Source organism: Temnothorax nylanderi, unplaced genomic scaffold, assembly GCF_030848795.1.
Source record: "Temnothorax nylanderi isolate EJ_2023f unplaced genomic scaffold, tnyl_v1.0 TNYL_tig0979_pilon, whole genome shotgun sequence".
In the NCBI taxonomy this organism is placed as follows: Eukaryota; Metazoa; Arthropoda; class Insecta; order Hymenoptera; family Formicidae; genus Temnothorax; species Temnothorax nylanderi.
The window spans coordinates 24630-42484 of NW_027250041.1; the positions used below are offsets into that span (position 1 = coordinate 24630).

General features: G+C 39.8%; 1 protein-coding gene across 1 annotated transcript; it reads right to left on the reverse strand.

Moving 5' to 3' along the window:
• Positions 1-686: 686 nt before the first annotated feature.
• On the reverse strand, positions 687-4570 carry LOC139786197 (uncharacterized). The gene is made up of 4 exons (XM_071725352.1): positions 4247-4570; positions 3541-4056; positions 848-3424; positions 687-719 (listed from the first exon to the last, which is right to left on the reverse strand). The coding sequence occupies exons 1-4, from the start codon at positions 4568-4570 to the stop codon at positions 687-689; spliced, it is 3450 nt and encodes a 1149-aa protein (XP_071581453.1).
• Between the last annotated feature and the right edge of the window lie 13285 nt (positions 4571-17855).

Consider the following 17855-nt stretch of genomic DNA (forward strand, 5'->3'; position numbering starts at 1 on the left):
GAAATGCCATTTGACTCCCTGAGCGGCTAGTTTGTTGATTACGTTAGGATCGCTCGTGGCAGCGCGCCACGCTACAGCTAATTCGCGTTGTGCGCCCTGAAAGTTCGTCGCGTTGTCGGAGTACATATCGCTAGGGATTCCGCGGCGAGCACAAAAGCGATCGAATGCGGAGACAAAGGCTGGAGTCGAACAATCGCTCACCAACTCGAGGTGTATATCTTTGACTGTCATGCATACGAAGACCGCTATATACGCCTTCCGAGACTTGTGCCCTCGACCAGGGTTAGTCCGTATTTGAATCGGTCCCGCGTAATCGATGCCGCAATGCAAGAATGCTCGAGTGACTGGACGCACTCGATAATCGGGAAGCTCTCCCATTAATTCGTTGGCGATCGCGGCCTTTTCGCGAGTACATTTAACGCACCGATATAGGATCGCGCGTATCGTTTGGCGTGCGCGCAATATCCAAAATTCCTCGCGGAGGAGAGACAACGTCAACTGTGGCCCGGCGTGTAGCGCCCGGAGGTGCGTGTATTGTATTATCAGGGAAACCAACGGGTGTGCTGCAAGCACGACGGGATGCTTGGTTTTCTCCGCGAGTGTCGAGTGTCGGCGACGTCCTCCGACTCGAATTAGTCCCTTTTCGTCAAGAAAGGGATTCAGCGATGCCAATTTGCTCCTTCCTTTCACTTGAAGAGCATTTTGTAGTTGAGAATACTCTGTCGGAAAGAGCCGTTGTTGTATGAATTTTAGCCAAAAATCGCGCGCGGAATTAATTTCTTCCGGAAGAAGAAAGGAGCTTGTGACTTCGCGCTTTCGTGTTTGTTGGACGAACCGGAGTACGTACGCGGTCACCCGGAGCAACTTTGTCCACGAGGAGAAACGAGTGCTCAGCTCCCACTCGTCTAGAGACGGAAGGAGGTGGCTCACCACACTGGTTCGCTCTTCTGGAGGTGAGACGGAAGGATGGAGGAATTGTGGCTGTGGCCATTGATCTTGAGCCATTTGAAGCCAGACTGGACCATTCCACCAGAGAGGCAAGTCCAACATTTTGGAGGGAGGAGTGCCTCTTGAGATCCGCGGGATTTTGTTCTGAGGGAACGTGACGCCATATCGCATCCGGGACGAGTTGTTGCACTTCGTGCACTCGATTGGCCACGAAGACCTTCCATCGCGATGGAGATTGCGTAATCCAGGCTAACACGACTTTAGCATCTATCCAACCGTAGCACGCGATTTTTGGTAATTCGAGAGCTGATCGCACGAAAGCGATCAGTCGCGCCAGCAATAATGCTGCTAACAGTTCTAATCGCGGGACAGTCATTGGCTTGAGCGGTGCCACCTTTGATTTAGCAGTTAGTAGCGTGACTTGAATAGATCCGTCAATTTTTATAATTCTCAAATACACGACCGCGCCGTAGGCGGAGGTCGACGCGTCCGCGAATCCATGAATCTCGGCGGTGAATGTGTCCGAACCGTATTCGGTCCACCTTGGAATCGAGATCACCCGCACTAACTTTAATTGCGAATGATACGTCCGCCATCTTATTAGAAAGTCGTCAGGAACGACGTCATCCCAATTACATTTTATCAACCATAGTTGTTGCATCAGGATTTTGGCGGTTATGACCATCGGAGTTAGCCATCCCAAGGGGTCAAAGATTTTGGCAATGGTTGAAAGAATCGCGCGTTTTGTCTCCGGAACGGAAGAAATCGTGACTTCAAACTGAAATGCATCCGCGCTGGGATTCCATTTAATCCCCAGAACTTTGACATGATCGTCCGCGCAAAGAGGTTTTGACTGTGCGAGCCCGTGATCCGTCGGGTCTATGCCGGCCAGGAGTGAGGCGCGGTTGCTTGCCCATTTCCGAAGTTTAAATCCCGCGTTACCCAACAAGCCGATTAGTTGATCTCTTGTTTGTCGCGCGAGAGGTTCATCATCGGCACCAAAGACACAATCGTCTACGTAGGTGCGTCGAAGAATGACCGAGACGGCCAATGGAAATTTCGCGCCTTCGTCCTTCGCGGCTTGTTTTAAGGAGCAAAGGGCCAAAAACGGGGCGCATGCTGTCCCATACGTTACGGTGAGCATTATATATGCTTCAATCGGGGCGGCGGGATGCGGACGCCACAAAATTCTTTGATAATTGACATCGCGTGAATCTACTAGAATTTGTCTATACATTTTTGCGATGTCGGCCGTAAATACGAACCGGAATTGTCGCCATTGCAAAATTACTGCTGCCAAGTCCGTCTGCAATTTCGGGCCGACCAGGAGATGGTCGTTCAAGGATACACCGTTTGACGTCGGTTGGGAAGCGTTAAAGACGACTCGTAAGTGCGATGTAGCACTGTGTTCGCGCATGACCGCATGATGCGGTATGTAGACTGTCTGCGGATTGGAACTTTCGGATGGGGGAGCTTTGACCATGTGGCCCAATCGTTCGTATTCTCGCAGGAACTCGTTGTACTCTTTCGCGATCTCCGGTTGTGATTTTAAGCGAGATTCGAGACGCAAATACAGGGAACGAGCTATTGATTTTGATTCACCTATATCGATGGGTGGATCTGTTTTAAATGGAAGTCGGACTATGTACTGCCCATTCGGAGCTCGAGTGTGCGTGGATATGAAGTGTTCTTCACACCGGTGTTCTTCCGGGGAGAGGAATGTTTGTCGCGGAAGCTCCTCTATTTCCCAGAAACGTTTCAACTGATTATTGAGTTCCGTGAGCACTGTACAGTGGTGAATCCGTATCGACGCGCTGTCCGACCGTGATCGCGACGGCATGGGACCCGAGAGAACCCACCCGAAGATGGAGTTCTGAGCGACGGGCTCATTGGGACCGCGAGCGCACACGCCCGGCAACAAGATCGCGCCGTACAAATCCGCGCCTATAATGACATCAATTTGATCCGAGCTGGTCGGATCTCCGTCGGCTAGTTCAAGCTGACGGATATACGACAAGTGAGTCACTGTTTCCGCTCGTTGTGGTATGTAATTGGTGAGCGATTTTAAGACCAGTGCCGTAACGGGCAATGACGGTTCCGCCCCGTCGCGAGGGGATACTTCGATTTGAGCAGCATATTTTGCCGTGGCGGCGGTGTTCCCGATTCCCGTTATTGAAACGGATACGCGCTCGCGCGACAATCGCAACCGCTGCGCTAATCTCTCGGTTATGAGAGTTGTTACCGACCCTTGGTCCAACAACGCGCGAACGACATCGGTTCGACCGTTCGAGCCATTCACCCGGATCCACGCAGTAGCTAACAATATGCTCGTTTTCGAAAAACTTGTTTTGGAGAGCAAGTGAGAGTTGATTGTTGTGGATTCGTCAACCTTCGACTCGTTAGACTCAGGTGAATCCTCGACGGTCGTGTCTTTATTCGAACTATCGTGAAGCAGCGTATGATGCTTCTGTTGACACTGTCGACAGGTATGTTTACTTGGGCACGCATTCCGAGCGTGTTTGGTACTCAGACAGGTTGAAACAGCAATTGAATTTCTTAACTAGCTCTCGCCGCTGAGAGCAGGCCTTTTGCCGAAAGTCCGGACAAAAAGTGCGTCTTTTGACACAGGGGACACTTAGCTGATTTCGCATTCGTTGTATGACTTTGAACGGACGTCGAGTTTTGTTTACTGCCTTTTGGCGACGGCAAGACTGGTAGAATGTTCTCGAACGCACGTATTCGCGCAGCGAGGAATTGTTCTAGTTGTTCGTACGAGGGATATTCCAACGTGTCTCCCAACTGCAATTCCCACGCCTTTCTCGTGACTTTGCCAAATTTTTGGACAATTAAGTACACTAGTATATCGTCCCATGTGTCAACCGAACGCCCGAGATTTCGCAACGCTTGAACCGCGACGTTCGCTCTATCACGCAACGCAGTGAGGACGGTCGCGGAGTCGATATTAGCTTGGGGAAACGTGTGAAGAGCATGAATGTGCTCGTGCACTAACCGGCGTTGATTATCGTAGCGAACAGTGAGGAGGTCCCACGCGACCTTGAAATTTGCGTCGGTCAGTGCAAGATTCTGAATGACGGCTCTGGCGTCACCCTTTACACAGGAGTGCAAATATTGCATGCGATTCACATTTGCCAAGTCGGCGTTGCCGATTACTAACGATTTGAATTGATCGCGAAACGCTTAATTCCCACTCGCTAAATTCGCCGGAGAATGTCGGAAGATTTATACGCGGGAGTTGAAATGTTGACCGCGGCGAAATGCTGTGATGTTTTTGGCTTACGGGTGATGATTCACAAGACGGCAGCGTCGGCTCCAACTGACTCTGGCACTCGGCCATGTAGTCGGAAGCGGTGAGGTACTTCGTCTCGCATGCAGAAAAGTGATCCTCGGTGAAGTATTTATCTGTCTCGATAAACTCCGTCGTGGCGGCCGCAAGGATCCGTCCATGTAATTGCTCACAGCGAGCAAAGGCTTCCTTCAATGTCTGCAGTCGGTTGCGTACGATTCCGTACGTGAAATTGGCTTTCCCAAGTTTTTTGAAATTGTCCAAGGCTCGCTCGATTGAGCGGATTAGGACTTGTTGCTGCGCCATTAGTTCGTCCATGATTTGAACGTCGTCCACGCCCTTTGGTTTTGGTGTAGTGGTCGGACGACGCCGGTTGCACGTTCTTGCCAGGCAAATTTCTTGTGCCGCTTGTCTCGTATGCACGCTCCGATCCGGCTCGAAGGACCACAAAATGTTGATTGATGTGCTGATTATCCCGAGAGGGATGCGGAGTGCAGGGATCGGACTCGACACAGGTATCGCCGTCACAAGAACTCGCCTTTATTTTTTTTCACAATCGCTGAGAACGTATCGCTGTTCGTACGCAAAGCTTGCGTGGGAGACGCTCGAACGCGACGACCGTGCTTTCGCGGTCGGACGATAGTGACTCCGGTTTGGCAACGCGGAGTAATAGTCGACCGGCTCGAGTCACTGTCAGAATCGTTCTGTCCTTTCGGAGCACAGCAATGACGACTACTGGAGCGGCCCGCGATTCCCCGATACGGGCGCTCCTTCCGGATCGCCGCCGAATTCTTCGAGAGTCATCTGTTCGACGCGTGATCAGCTCCGCTTTCCCTCGGAAATACGCGGCGCGGTGTTGATGACGAATGGTTCGCGCAGTATCGCTCGGATGGCGCCGTCGATCCCTTTTGTGGATCTTCGGGACACGCAAAATAACGGCACAATCGTCTTAATGATAATTCAAATTTGGATTTTGAAATCGTACAAAATCTTGAGCATATAATGCGAGAATGTAACGTGTTTGCTCAATCATATCAAATGATGGGTGAAGAATTAGAAAATCAACGACAATTAGAATCTAATCAATTGGGATTACAATTATTATTTAACTTAAGACCAGAAACGGATCGACGTCGATATAATGCCCAAAGAACGAATGAAGTTGCTGCTGTTTTCGCTACAACTGCTGATGGAGAAATCCCTGAATCATACGTTGTAGTACGTAATAAGAATACCAAAACTTTGCAAAATATTAGTATCATGAACCCAAATGTTGAGCCATGGATCTATCCATTGTTTTATCCATACGGTACTCAAGGATGGCATTGTCTTTTAAAGAAATTAAATAGTGACAAACGTATAAGTAGAGGGCAATATGTCAAGTATCGCATGGCTATTCGTGATGATTTTAATATTTTTTTATTAGGACGACGCTTATTCCAACAATGGCTTGTAGACAATTATGTAAGAATAGAAAGAGACAGAACGGAATATTGCAAGACTCATCAAAAAGAGTTGCGTTCTGAAACATATCAAGGTTTAATAGATTATATGGAAAATATGGTAAACAATTTAAATGGACGTATTGGAAAAATGGTTATACTTCCTTCTACGTTTATCGGCTCACCACGTAATATGTTTCAAAATTACCAAGATGCAATTTCACTTGTTGTTAAATTTGGTAAACCAGATCTTTTTGTCACAATAATGACCTGTAATCCAAAATGGCGTGAAATTACAGAAAATCTTTTGCCTGGTCAACAAGCTTATGATAGACCTGATATTTGTGCTCGCGTTTTTAATATTAAAAAAGATTATCTTATATAGATGTGATTGTTAAACAAAAATTTTTTGGTAAGGTAGCAGCATATGTATATGTTATCGAATTTCAGAAACGTGGTTTACCACACGTTCATATGTTGATCACTTTAAAACAAAATTTTAAAATAACAACTTCAGAAATTGTTCTAATTCTTCACCCATCATTTGATATGATTGAGAAAACACGTTACATTCTTGCATTATATGCTCAAGATTTCGTACGATTCCAAAATCCAAATTTGAATTATCATTAAGACGATAATTGGTAATTATTTACTTTTAGAGTGTCACCTCCGAACGACTTTGAGATTGACATATGTTGTCAAGGACATGACCCTGAGTAACTTTTCCTTATAACTTAATCGGCTGTCTTTGTTTATTAAAAAGTTATAAACAAAAAAAAATTGAGAAATGTAGCAGTTATTTTGAGTGTTAAAAGGCATGTGTGACTAATATATATGTCGAAATAGTACATGCATGAACAAAGGAATGCGGAACCTACTGTTCCACGCATATCTTTACAACGCGAAGCGAGATTTACTTCATAATTGCTATAAGTGAGAAAGAGTATGCGTGGAACGGTAGGTTTCGCCCCCCCCCCCCTGCGGAGGCTCCACATCCAAAAAACTAACCTAACCCAACCTAATTATGGTGTGGGTGGATCACACATATAATTTGATTTGAAATACATCCTTGCATAAAGATTACGTTTTAAAGTGAGCAAATGCCCTAAGTCTTTACTTGAAATTCTCGACTAGATTTTAATTTTTCTCTTTGACACCTGTTATTTCTTCGAAAATGAGGACGTACTTACTTATGAGAAATTTTAGACTGAATTTTAATTTTCCTCTTTCCCTTTTCTCTGTTACTTCTTCGAAAGTGTAAGGACGTATTTAAAAAAAAAATAGTTTGATGTACCTTATAAGATAAAATTAAATTTTCTCGCAAGTGTTACGCTAATTATCATAAAGTATGGACTTTATATTTTTATGTGTTAAATAATTATAAATGAAATAGAATGAATGGCGCGCGCGCGTAGCGCGCGCCCTTGTGTTGTTCTAGTGCTCTAAAAAGCGTAAGACGCAATTTGGAAATGACTTCTTGAAATAATCATTAAACGCGTCGGTTCAGCTACTGAGTAACCTTGTGCCATTATTCAAGTACGTCTCCCAAAATTTCCGAGGTATCAAAATACTAGAGTACGTATTTTCTTCAGATGAGTCATGCGTACGGGGTTCCTTACTATATTGTGAGGTATTGTTTTTGAACTCATCGCAATCGGCAGAAGATGAAACACTTTCGTGCATATATGCGGAAATAGCACTATCATTGTCCTTAAGTTCATCGTCATTTATTTCGAATTCATATACGGGCGGTTAAATTATTAAAAGAGGCAATTTGACTTAAAATACCGCTATTATTAAAAAACTATTATAAGATTTGTTAATGGAATTAAAAAATATATACCTTTCTCTATATTTATCTAATTTGAAGTTTCAATATAAGCAGAATACTTCTTTATTTCTCAAGCGCTGCTAGAGTAATAATTTGACGTTTTTTGAGATAACATTTATACGACCTATTCAAACGATTGTTATAACACAACTACAAGTGTGAATAGTAAATATTTTGTAGAAAATAAACTATCAGATATCTTTCTTATAAATATAATTATTTATTTTAAGAAATATTAATCTTCGAAAATCGACTTTTGTCCAGCTAGATTGCCGTTTTGGCCCACTGTGAGACGGCGAGAAGCGCCTGTGCGTTTCCTAATAATTTTCTCGTAATTTAGCTAACGATCTTTTTCATTTTCACACTTTCTCCGAGATAATTAGGCTAAGAAGCTAGACGAGAGTTGAAACGCGTGTCTTGATACCTTTGCTCGCTCATGTTTTCCTAATAAATTTTACGCTTTCTTAGAGGATCAAAAGACGCAACTTCGAATGCTGATTCAGACGTTTGTTTCACTGCTTATAATGAGTAATAGAGGAAGATAGTTAATTTAAAGAAAGTTATTTGTATAATGGATTATTACCTTTAGTCGTATTTAGATCGGTTATAAGAGACTAATTTTATAATATAACAGGCAGTTCGCTCTTATACTTTTTCATTTTTTATCTTGACTTATTGCCATATAAATTCATTATTTACAACCGGAATCTCCCGCGTGCGTTTTATTACGCGATAAAACGTATATATACATCTTTTGCTTATTAAATATAATTATATAAAATTTTCAGCTGCAGAATTTTTACAAATTAGAGACATTTTATAAATGATAATAATTCTACATCATATTTCTTAAATGACTTCAAGACTTCGGTATATGTTGAATGGTCTTTAAATTAATTTTTATTTTATTAGTTTTAACAAATATAAATGGATATGGATATTTACAAGCTTTTCTACAGTTTGTCTGCGACATTGAAAAACCTTACGCCGGTTTTTCAATGTTACATGTCCGCATACATTAATTTTCCTATTCACTAATATGTAACGATTCAGTTAAATGGATATTATATTTACTGTTATCTAATCTGAGACGAGAGAATAAAAGGTTTTGTTACAAAAAATGCAATATATCCGATCGTAACAGTGAGATAAGTGTGATGACTTAGATGGTGTTAGAAATAGATAATAATTAGATTCTAATATTTTTAATATTTTTCTTACGATACGATACGAATGATACTTTATTTGCCCCGAAGGGGCCTTAAAGGGCGTTTTTGAGGAACGTTCCCAAACCTTTACAAAAATCTTTACATCTTTACATTCCTCCCATTCTTCCTTTTTTTTTACACATGTACACACATATACACGTGGCGTTTTGAAGGGACGTTCCCAACCCTTTACAAGTTTGCTTATACACCCTCCCTACCCCTTCCAGTGTCTTCTCTCCGGTCCCTCCCCTTTGTCCTCTTCGTCCTCGTCCGAATTCATCAAGAGCTTCTCCTCCATCTTCTGCGTAATTTCCTCCTCTGCCGACCTCGCTTTCCTTCTAGTTTCTTCCTCTCTTTTTTCCCATCTCTTTTTGCTCTCTTTTCCTTCTTTTATTCTTTTCTTAATCGACTTGTCCTCGTCCATTTTCACCTTCATTCTACTTCCTTCTTTTCTTTTTGCTTCAAGTACCTTCCTTTTATCCTCCTCGCTTCTCATCCTTACCAGCAAAGTTAACCATTCTCCTCTCAGTCCTATCACGTTCACTTCCCTCACTTCCACCTCCACTTTCAATCCTTCTGAAAATAATTGCTTCACCTTTTTCCAATTTGAGTTACCTCCTCCCCATCTCTCTCTCTCTCTCTCTACCCTGATTATTATGTTCTTCCTTCTTTTTTCTTCATCGTACTCTTCATCATCTTCATACCACCATTTTTTCTTGTATTCAATATCCCCTCCCTCCCCACTCTCGTCCCTCTTCCTTTTTCCTGAGCTTTGCTCCATTCTGTGCATCCTTTTTTTCAGTTCTTCTATTTCCTTCTTAAGCTCCTTCGTCATTCTTGCTGCACGCTCCTCCACTATCTTCTCTATCACCTCCCTGTCGATTGTTAGTGTTCCTCTACATTCGACTTTTCCGTCCATCTTCCTTTCCTTTCCTCTTTCGGAATCTGTAAACAAAACTAATTATTTCCTCTATTTAACATACGTGCTTTCCTGTCTTCGTCTCCTCCTCCTGTCCTCCCTCCGTCTCTTTCTTTCTCCCTAACTGCCAATCTTTACCTTTAGAACCTCCGCAGACAATTCTTTCGGCCAACCCCTCTTTCTTTCTGTTCTCCTTCTTTCCACTGATCGCTCTTACTACCGCCATGTGCACTCACCTTCCCTATATTCGCTACTTACTTTCCTTTCTGCTCACCTCGCTCTATCGATTCCTTACTTCGGTACTTTGATCCCTCGATCACTCTTTTAATATTTTTCTTGTTTCATTATATGCCTTCTTTTTACTTCCCGAAGTTTTCGACATCACTTAGGAAACACTATATACAAAAGTTGCATGATTTTGAGAGGGTCATTACATATAAGTTTGTACATTTTTTGTAAGTGGAGGCGTTAAAAAATTGCAAGGTCAACTTTATTTTTTGAATAAAATCCCCTATTTTTTATTGTATTATCTCTTTTTACTAATTAATTTGGACAGCTTTTGTATTAACTTTTGTATTACTAAAACATTTTTATTTGTCCAATCGCACTCGGAAGTCTGGGATTTTATTCTCGCTAAGTTAAGAAATTTCTCGAACTTCGGTAACGAGCCCAAAAATCCGCTGGCCTAATCGGTTATCTGAGAAATCCGCTATTTTGACGATTCAACGGCTCAGCTGATCTCGGGGTCGACAATATGTATATAACTTTTTATAAAGTAATATATCTATATATATAGAGAAAAGACTACCAAAGTTTATGGAATTATTTCAAGATGTTAAAAAGTGATATATATATATATATATATATATATATATCATTTTTATAAATTGAAGCAAAATCAAGCATTTTAACTTGGTGATACTCTAATTCTTCTTCATCTTCTGGGAATTCCTGAAGTTTATATCTTATCGATGGTCTTATATATTTTCTATCGATATATTCCTAAGTTTGTTCATCTTTAATTGTTTCCAATGTAAGTATGTCAGATGATGAACAATTTGCAGACAGGTAATAATATATTTCTTTTTTATCTAATACAGTACAAAATAGATGTGGGATTCTGCTTTTAATGAAAGGGAATTTTGTAATAAAATCACAAAATTACCGACATTCTGATTACAATCATACTTTTTCGCGTCATGAATTTTTTTTTTTGGTCCCCGTTTTTTTCGGGGAGCACAGTGTTCTTCCATTCGGCAAACGGCTTTCTCACCATTATTTGTTGTCTAGTTTATTAAATTAGTGTTTATTAAATTAAAAATTGATTAACATTGGAATAGTTAAAATAAAAAAAAAGATTACAAAATTTATAATATTTGTTATTTAAATTTCATCATCAGAATCTTCGTCGGGTGTGTGAAGTTGGCACCCCTACTTTAAAATTCGATAGTTCTGATTAGAGTTCCAGCTTCTTTTCGAAGAGTATAGGAGTATTTTAATGTTTATAAAAAGAGTTCCAGCGATTAACACTATGAAAAAGGTAATTAAAAAATGGGGTGCTAACTTCACACCCAACTTTAAAACCGAATAGTTCTGAATAGTTCATCTGAAGAATTTTGACGACTAGAGTTCCTGATAAAAGAAAACATTTTTTGATTTTGTTCAAAAAACAAAAAAAATGATAAAGTCTGATTTTAAGCCAGAATTCTTAACTAGCCATTAAGAAGTTAATATATTATGTCTTGCTCAACATTTAGAAATTAAGTTAAAAGTACCAATACCCGGACCTATATCTGGACACCTTTATTTATAAGTATAACGCCAATTAAAATCAAAGATAAAAATATTTTTTCTTGTAGTTTGAAACTTTAGTTATGGTATCCAAACGTTTATTTCCATAAATTTATATATTTTTGAAGGTATCCAGACATAGGTAGGTGTCCAGGCATTGGTACATTTACCTACTCTCTCTCTCTCTCGTAAACTATTATTTACTGTATATCCCCGTAGGGTTCACAGTCAAGTATCTTACGGCGTTTTTGAAGGAACGTACCCAACCCTATCCCACTCATCCATTTCCTTTTGGAAACAAATTGTTGGACCAACGGTTTAACGTCTCTTCCGAAAGACGGAGCCCAGTTTTTCCGCACAAGATCCTATCTTGCACGGAGGGCGCAGTTTCTTCGGAAAAAAACTTTTCCATGTTACATGGCTCTAGTGGACTCGAACCTGGTTCCTCAGATTACGAGTCTGGCGCAAAATTTATTTACCTACTCTTAAATGTCCGGATATAGGTACCTTTATACCTTAATTGGATCTGAAAATTAAATAATTCCCTCCGCACGAGCCGAAATAATTAATAAGATATTTTCTTTTTTCTATTATATGCAAAATAAAGATAAACTTTATATTCTACAAATTTAGATTTTGTGTTAGACATTTAATCATTTTTAAGCGGAATTAGTTGTTCGAATTTTCATTAGAAAATTAGATAATTTGTATATGACAATTAAAATAAATCCATATAATTAATTGCATCTTTAAGCTTATCGGTTAAATGAGTTTTTCTTGTGTTTTTACTAAATCTAGAATTTATTAGTACCTACAGTATATGATGAATAGTTCACGAAAGAGTACTTTTTAGTGAAAAGTAGATTATAGCGGATATACTGAATAGTTCTAGCTTGTGAAAATATCGTTTTGTTAATGATACTACGTAAATGTAATTTTCAAAAAAGGTAAAAAAAAGGCGCTAAGTACGCTTCTATAATATACATTAATGATACGCGAGATTCACTTACGTGTACAAGTTAAATGTCTATTGTTTTCTATTTTGTATACATTGAGCCGTTCGGAATCGGCGTTAAACTGTAGCTTCCATATACAATGTGTATAATCCACGTGCGCAACACATGTATATGAAGAGAAGTCACCACGCTCGGACATGAGTAATAGGACTGAGGTATACGATGAAAGACTATTTATATCACTCGAGAAACATGCGTTACATTTATGACACGTAAATGTGGGATTATAATATTGTAACATCCAGTCTTCTGTTTTCTGCTCGGCCACTATAACCGTTCTATTCTGCGAAGAATGCGTATCTTCCGCCATTATAACCGCTCTATTCTGCGGAGAATGCGTTATCTTCTTGACGTGTCGCTTCTTTTGTACGTCTACTCTGTTTATAAATGCATAATTATGTATTTTTCTTTTGATATTTAAAGGCGCACGTTATATCATCAGTTGAAGTTCGGCCGAATCTGTTTGGCCGAAACGGTTGTTTATTATAAGTTTTAATACGATATCGTAACACGCGATTTGGCGTGAAAACGTGAACTTTCATTACCGCAGAGAGAGAAAGAGAAAAAGAGACTCTAAGAATCTCGAGATCCCTCGTGTACATGGATTTTTACGTAAATTTAACATTGTAATGACTTAACGCATTTTTATTTTTCGATATCCTCTCTCTATATTTGTAAAGGGTGTACAAAAGAATGGTGCACGGAAAAAACGGTTTTGCTGAAGTATCTAAAAATTTAGCTAAATACAGATCTGAAAATAATTTTGTTGCATCATTAAAATAATGATGTAAAACAATCAAACTGATTACTAATATATTAAAATTTTTTACAGCATTATCATCATACTTCAGCGACCTACTATAATTATTTTAATGGTGCAACAAAATTATTTTCAGACAGTATCTAGTTAAATTTTTAGATACTTTAGCAAAACCGTTCTTTCCGTATGTGTAGATTAAGGGCGTACATTTCCATGATGCGTGAATAAGAAACTCTGCAAGTTTCTGGTTTTCCTTTGCGCTTTACAAAACCGAATTTTGTACCCGTACTATCGTTGTCAATAATTTCTGCGTGGTCGACGTTACTTCGTACATGAGCGTGAATAAATTGCATGTTATCTTTTTTAACCCTAGGTATACACAGTCTTATTTTGTCTATACACTTATACACTGTACGGTCTCGAAGACCCCATCCATATTTGTCATCGTAACTTCAGCAAAAATGAATTTCAGTTTATTTATTTTTTTTCAATCGATCGAGAATCGATCGAGAATCAATCATCATGGGCCATATAGGCCCATAATGTATAAAAGTCGATAGAATTAAAGAGTTCCGAGATATACGAATAAAAGAAAAGAATGTATGGTACAGAAGTCTATAGGAACGCGAAAAAATGAAGCTGGGCTGGGGTCTTGGAGACTTCAGTGTGCATACCTAGGGTTAATAAGCAGCACTTTGCTGCTGCATTCTCGATGCTGCATAGCAACGAAGAAATCGATATAATTTTTATTTTTATTTAAAAAACCGTATATATGCAGTACATGGAAAGAACAGTTTTGCTGAAGTATCTAAAAATTTAGCTAGATACAGATCTGAAAACAATTTTGTTGGTCCATCAAAATAATTATGTAGAATTTAAACTAATTGCTAAAATGTCAAAATTTTTTACAGAATTATATTTCAGCGACTTACTATAATTATTTTAATGGTGTAACAAAATAATTTTCAAATCTGTAGGTATATCTAGCGAAATGTTTAGATATTTCAGCAAAACCGTTCTTTCCGTGCACATATTTTTATCAGGGTCTAAATATCGCTAATATATATCACTAATGTAAAATGTACATAAAAGAAGCCAGTTGTTGCCATTTGTACACGCATTAATCTAATAATTTCTTCATCTGAACGTTGTTGGAATATTATCGAATCATTGGAGAATCTTAATATCTTGAGTTCGACTGATCGAGATTCAGCGGAAAGGCAAATATGTATAATATATGAGAAGCTTGAAGAAGTTCAGGATGTCTCTACTGAGATTACCTGAAAAAGTAACAGACAGTATTTGAACATTTTTAAAGAAAGAGAAAGTTACGACAAATGGATTAACAACGCGTAATGAGTTAATATTTATTTTAACTGGCTCAGTAGATTAGTGTGATTATGGCATTCAAAATTATCATATGAACGTTATTTGTTACCTTATATATTATCTTTTGTGAATCATGGCAGAAAGGACAAAAGGTTCATGGACACATAGTTGTCTCACGTGTTGGCGCCGAACGACCCCCCCTTAAGGGTTCAAGCCCATTAAAAATGAGATTATCTTTTACTTTAGCCGGGGAGTCGAAGTTGGCCGGCCTTGCAACGTGGGAGAAGCGGACGTGATTCCCGCCACCGTTGCGAGTCGATCCCTGGCGCCGGGCATGCTTAAAACGCAATGCCCGTGCACTGTGTTTGACACAGATGGATATCCATTCACGAAATAACTTATTACTATTTATTTCTATTTTAATTTGACACGGCTACTGGGGGCAAGTCTCGTCGAGACCGTGGACATGTTCGGACGTGTTTTGTCCTGAATAATTTTTGAAGATTGCTGATGCAATCAGCGCCGAGTTTGGATTGAATCTTTCGAGTCTGTATTTATTATTTTCGACTTGTTCTTGGCCATTATGTGATCCTGAGGAGGATTAGGTGCCATGAAATTTACAAAGAAGAAGAAGGCTATTGGGGGCCACGGCTACTCGTGGCATGAGTCTCGTGCGTCAAGAGGCGTCATGTTTTTATACCCGATAACTACCGCCTACTCTCGAGGAGACAGCTACGTAGTTACTGGGTGTCCCCGCACTAACCGAGTCATCAGTCTCGCATCGTGGTTGCAGTGCCCGGACCATACGAGAACCCGGGGGTGAAGATTCATTCTTGGCTTCTTCATATTTACTGCGTGTTGGGGAGCAAACGTATTGACAGCCGAGAGCTTAGCTTCTCAGATAACCGTGCCCTTCCTTGGCTCCACAACTCACCAACGGTACTTGAACCCGTATCACTACAGGCTCTTAGAGGCGCAGTCAGATTGCCATTGACGCCACTTGGTTACTGCAGAGCGCGCTGGCCAGCCGACATCAGATCTTGCGACCGAGCCGTACTGAATCGGAACAGTTCCATTGCAGCGCTCCAGCAAGACCACTGGGAGGTGGGCGCATGACTTGACTGGGAGAGGCTATATATTCGCCTCACCAGACCAGGAACTGGCTCTAACTCCAGGCCCAAAGAGACTCGTGCAGAGAATCAAGGGTCTAAGACAGCCTGACTCCTCCGATACAATACGACAGTGCTCGCACCAGCGTAGTTTTCAGGCCATTTGAATCTTCGGATTGTAACACGGATTCGCCACTTTTTTCACGTTTCTTTTTGCCACGATTTACAAAAGGTAGTAGTCTTGTCACTGTTCGCAACGCGGACGGGAGCGAGGCCGCCGTGGCCATCGTGATTACCGGTAGTAGGTCCGACCGAGAGAACGAGTACGTGCATACGCGATCGCGTACTTAACGCGGATCGGCGAGCGACCGGTCGGTCGGCCGCGGGTCCGGTACACGGCCAACAGTGCCTCCGATCACGTAATCTGACTGATCGTTTCTAGTTTCGCCGGCGTGAACTCGCTTCTAGTATTATGGCCACGCGAAGTAAGACCATCTCCGCCCGTTCGCCGAGCGGGCGCTGATGATACGCCTCATACGTAAAGGCGAATCTGCACAATTCACTTATAACGATTATCCCGGAAAGATCAACCGGCAGGAGAGGAAGAAAAAAAATTCATCTGTAAACAGTACACTAAAAAAAACAAAAAACAAAAAACAAAAAAACAAAAAAAAACAAAAAAACAAAAAAAAACAAAAAAACAAAAAACAAAAAACAAAAAAACAAAAAAACAAAAAAACAAAAAAACAAAAAAACAAAAAAACAAAAAAACAAAAAAACAAAAAACAAAAAAACAAAAAAAACAAAAACCAAAAAAACAAAAAAACAAAAAACAAAAAAAAAAAAAAAAAAAAAACAAAAAAAAAAAAAACAAAAAAAAACAAAAACCAAAAAAACAAAAAACAAAAAAAAAAAAAAAACGAAAAACAAAAAAACAAAAAGAACAAAGAACAAAAAGAACAAAGAACAAAAAGAACAAAGAACAAAAAGAACAAAGAACAAAAAACAACTCAAGGTATTTGTTTAAATTTTATCTTTTAATATTTAATAGCGTAGAGAAAACTATAGTAATACTATAGTATACCATTTTTTAATTATATAGAGTATATAGACTAATGATTATATGTATAGAATACTTTGTAATTAATTTTAATTGCAAGCCGTTTTATCATACACTGTAAATCCAAGTGTGTTATTTCTGCACGCATAAACGTTTGAAAATGACACATTTGACTGAAGCTCGTTTTACATGTTTTGTTGCGTGTTAAATCAACATGTTTAATCGTATCAATATGTTCAACCGTGTTAAATGGCATCATTCAAAACGATAGAAATGCTTTAGTTAAAGAAGAGCTTTAGTTAAAATAAGAAGAGCTTTAGTTAAAATAACACACTTGGATTTGCAGTGAATTAGCCGTATAAAAAAAGAATTTCTCATTATTTCATAAAATTATGCTCTTTAAATGAAAGAAAGTTACGCACGTTGCACGTAACTTTCTTCAACTTATTAATACGCCATGAATGTCTGTACTCGATGCATTAAATTATGCGTTTTATTCGTTGATATTGTTTACGATAATCTTATCGTCGCATCTTTAATCGATTATACGCATATATATAACGATGCTGCGAGATTTATATCAATATTACTCGTATAACGAACTCTTTCCGTGAATATATCTCCGATTTAAGGTCGATTTAGACATAACCGAGCCGTGCCCGTACCGTTTACGGACAGAAATATTTAGACTCGTTTCACACGTAGGTATCCGGCACCGGACTACCGATGCCGGGTATCCGATCGATTTTCTTTGTTTTCACAAGTCGGCTATTGGACAAACGTGTAAATGCTTCCATATTAATCCATACACTTCCCGATCGGATACCCGGCGTCAGTAGTCCAGTGTCGGATACGTGTGAAACGGGGCTTTTAGTCGAATTTCATCCGTTGCATGTTCGAATATCTTCGAATTCTTAACTAGTGGCCAGATCGCCACTAGTTAGTGGTAGAGTTACAGGCGTTTTGATGGGAGTTTTAAGAAGATATTCGATTTCGAAGGTCTGCCGTGAATGTCATTTGCGTTTTGATGATAATTTTTTAAAATAATTCTAAGGTTTTGCAGTTTTTTACTTATCAGGAACTCTAGAACTTTTTGAAAGAAATCAAATGAGCTACTTAGAACTATTTGGACTTT

Bases quoted from the DNA above. Each gene is read 5' to 3' on its own strand.
- LOC139786197 (XM_071725352.1), bottom strand. From the start codon at position 4,570: ATGGACGAACTAATGGCGCAGCAACAAGTCCTAATCCGCTCAATCGAG. The intron at 4,057-4,246 runs GTAAGCCAAAAA...TCCTGTGTAAAG, and splicing joins CGTCTTGTGAATCATCACCC to GGTGACGCCAGAGCCGTCAT. The intron at 720-847 runs GTACGTACTCCG...TCTTTCCGACAG, and splicing joins AAGTTGCTCCGGGTGACCGC to AGTATTCTCAACTACAAAAT.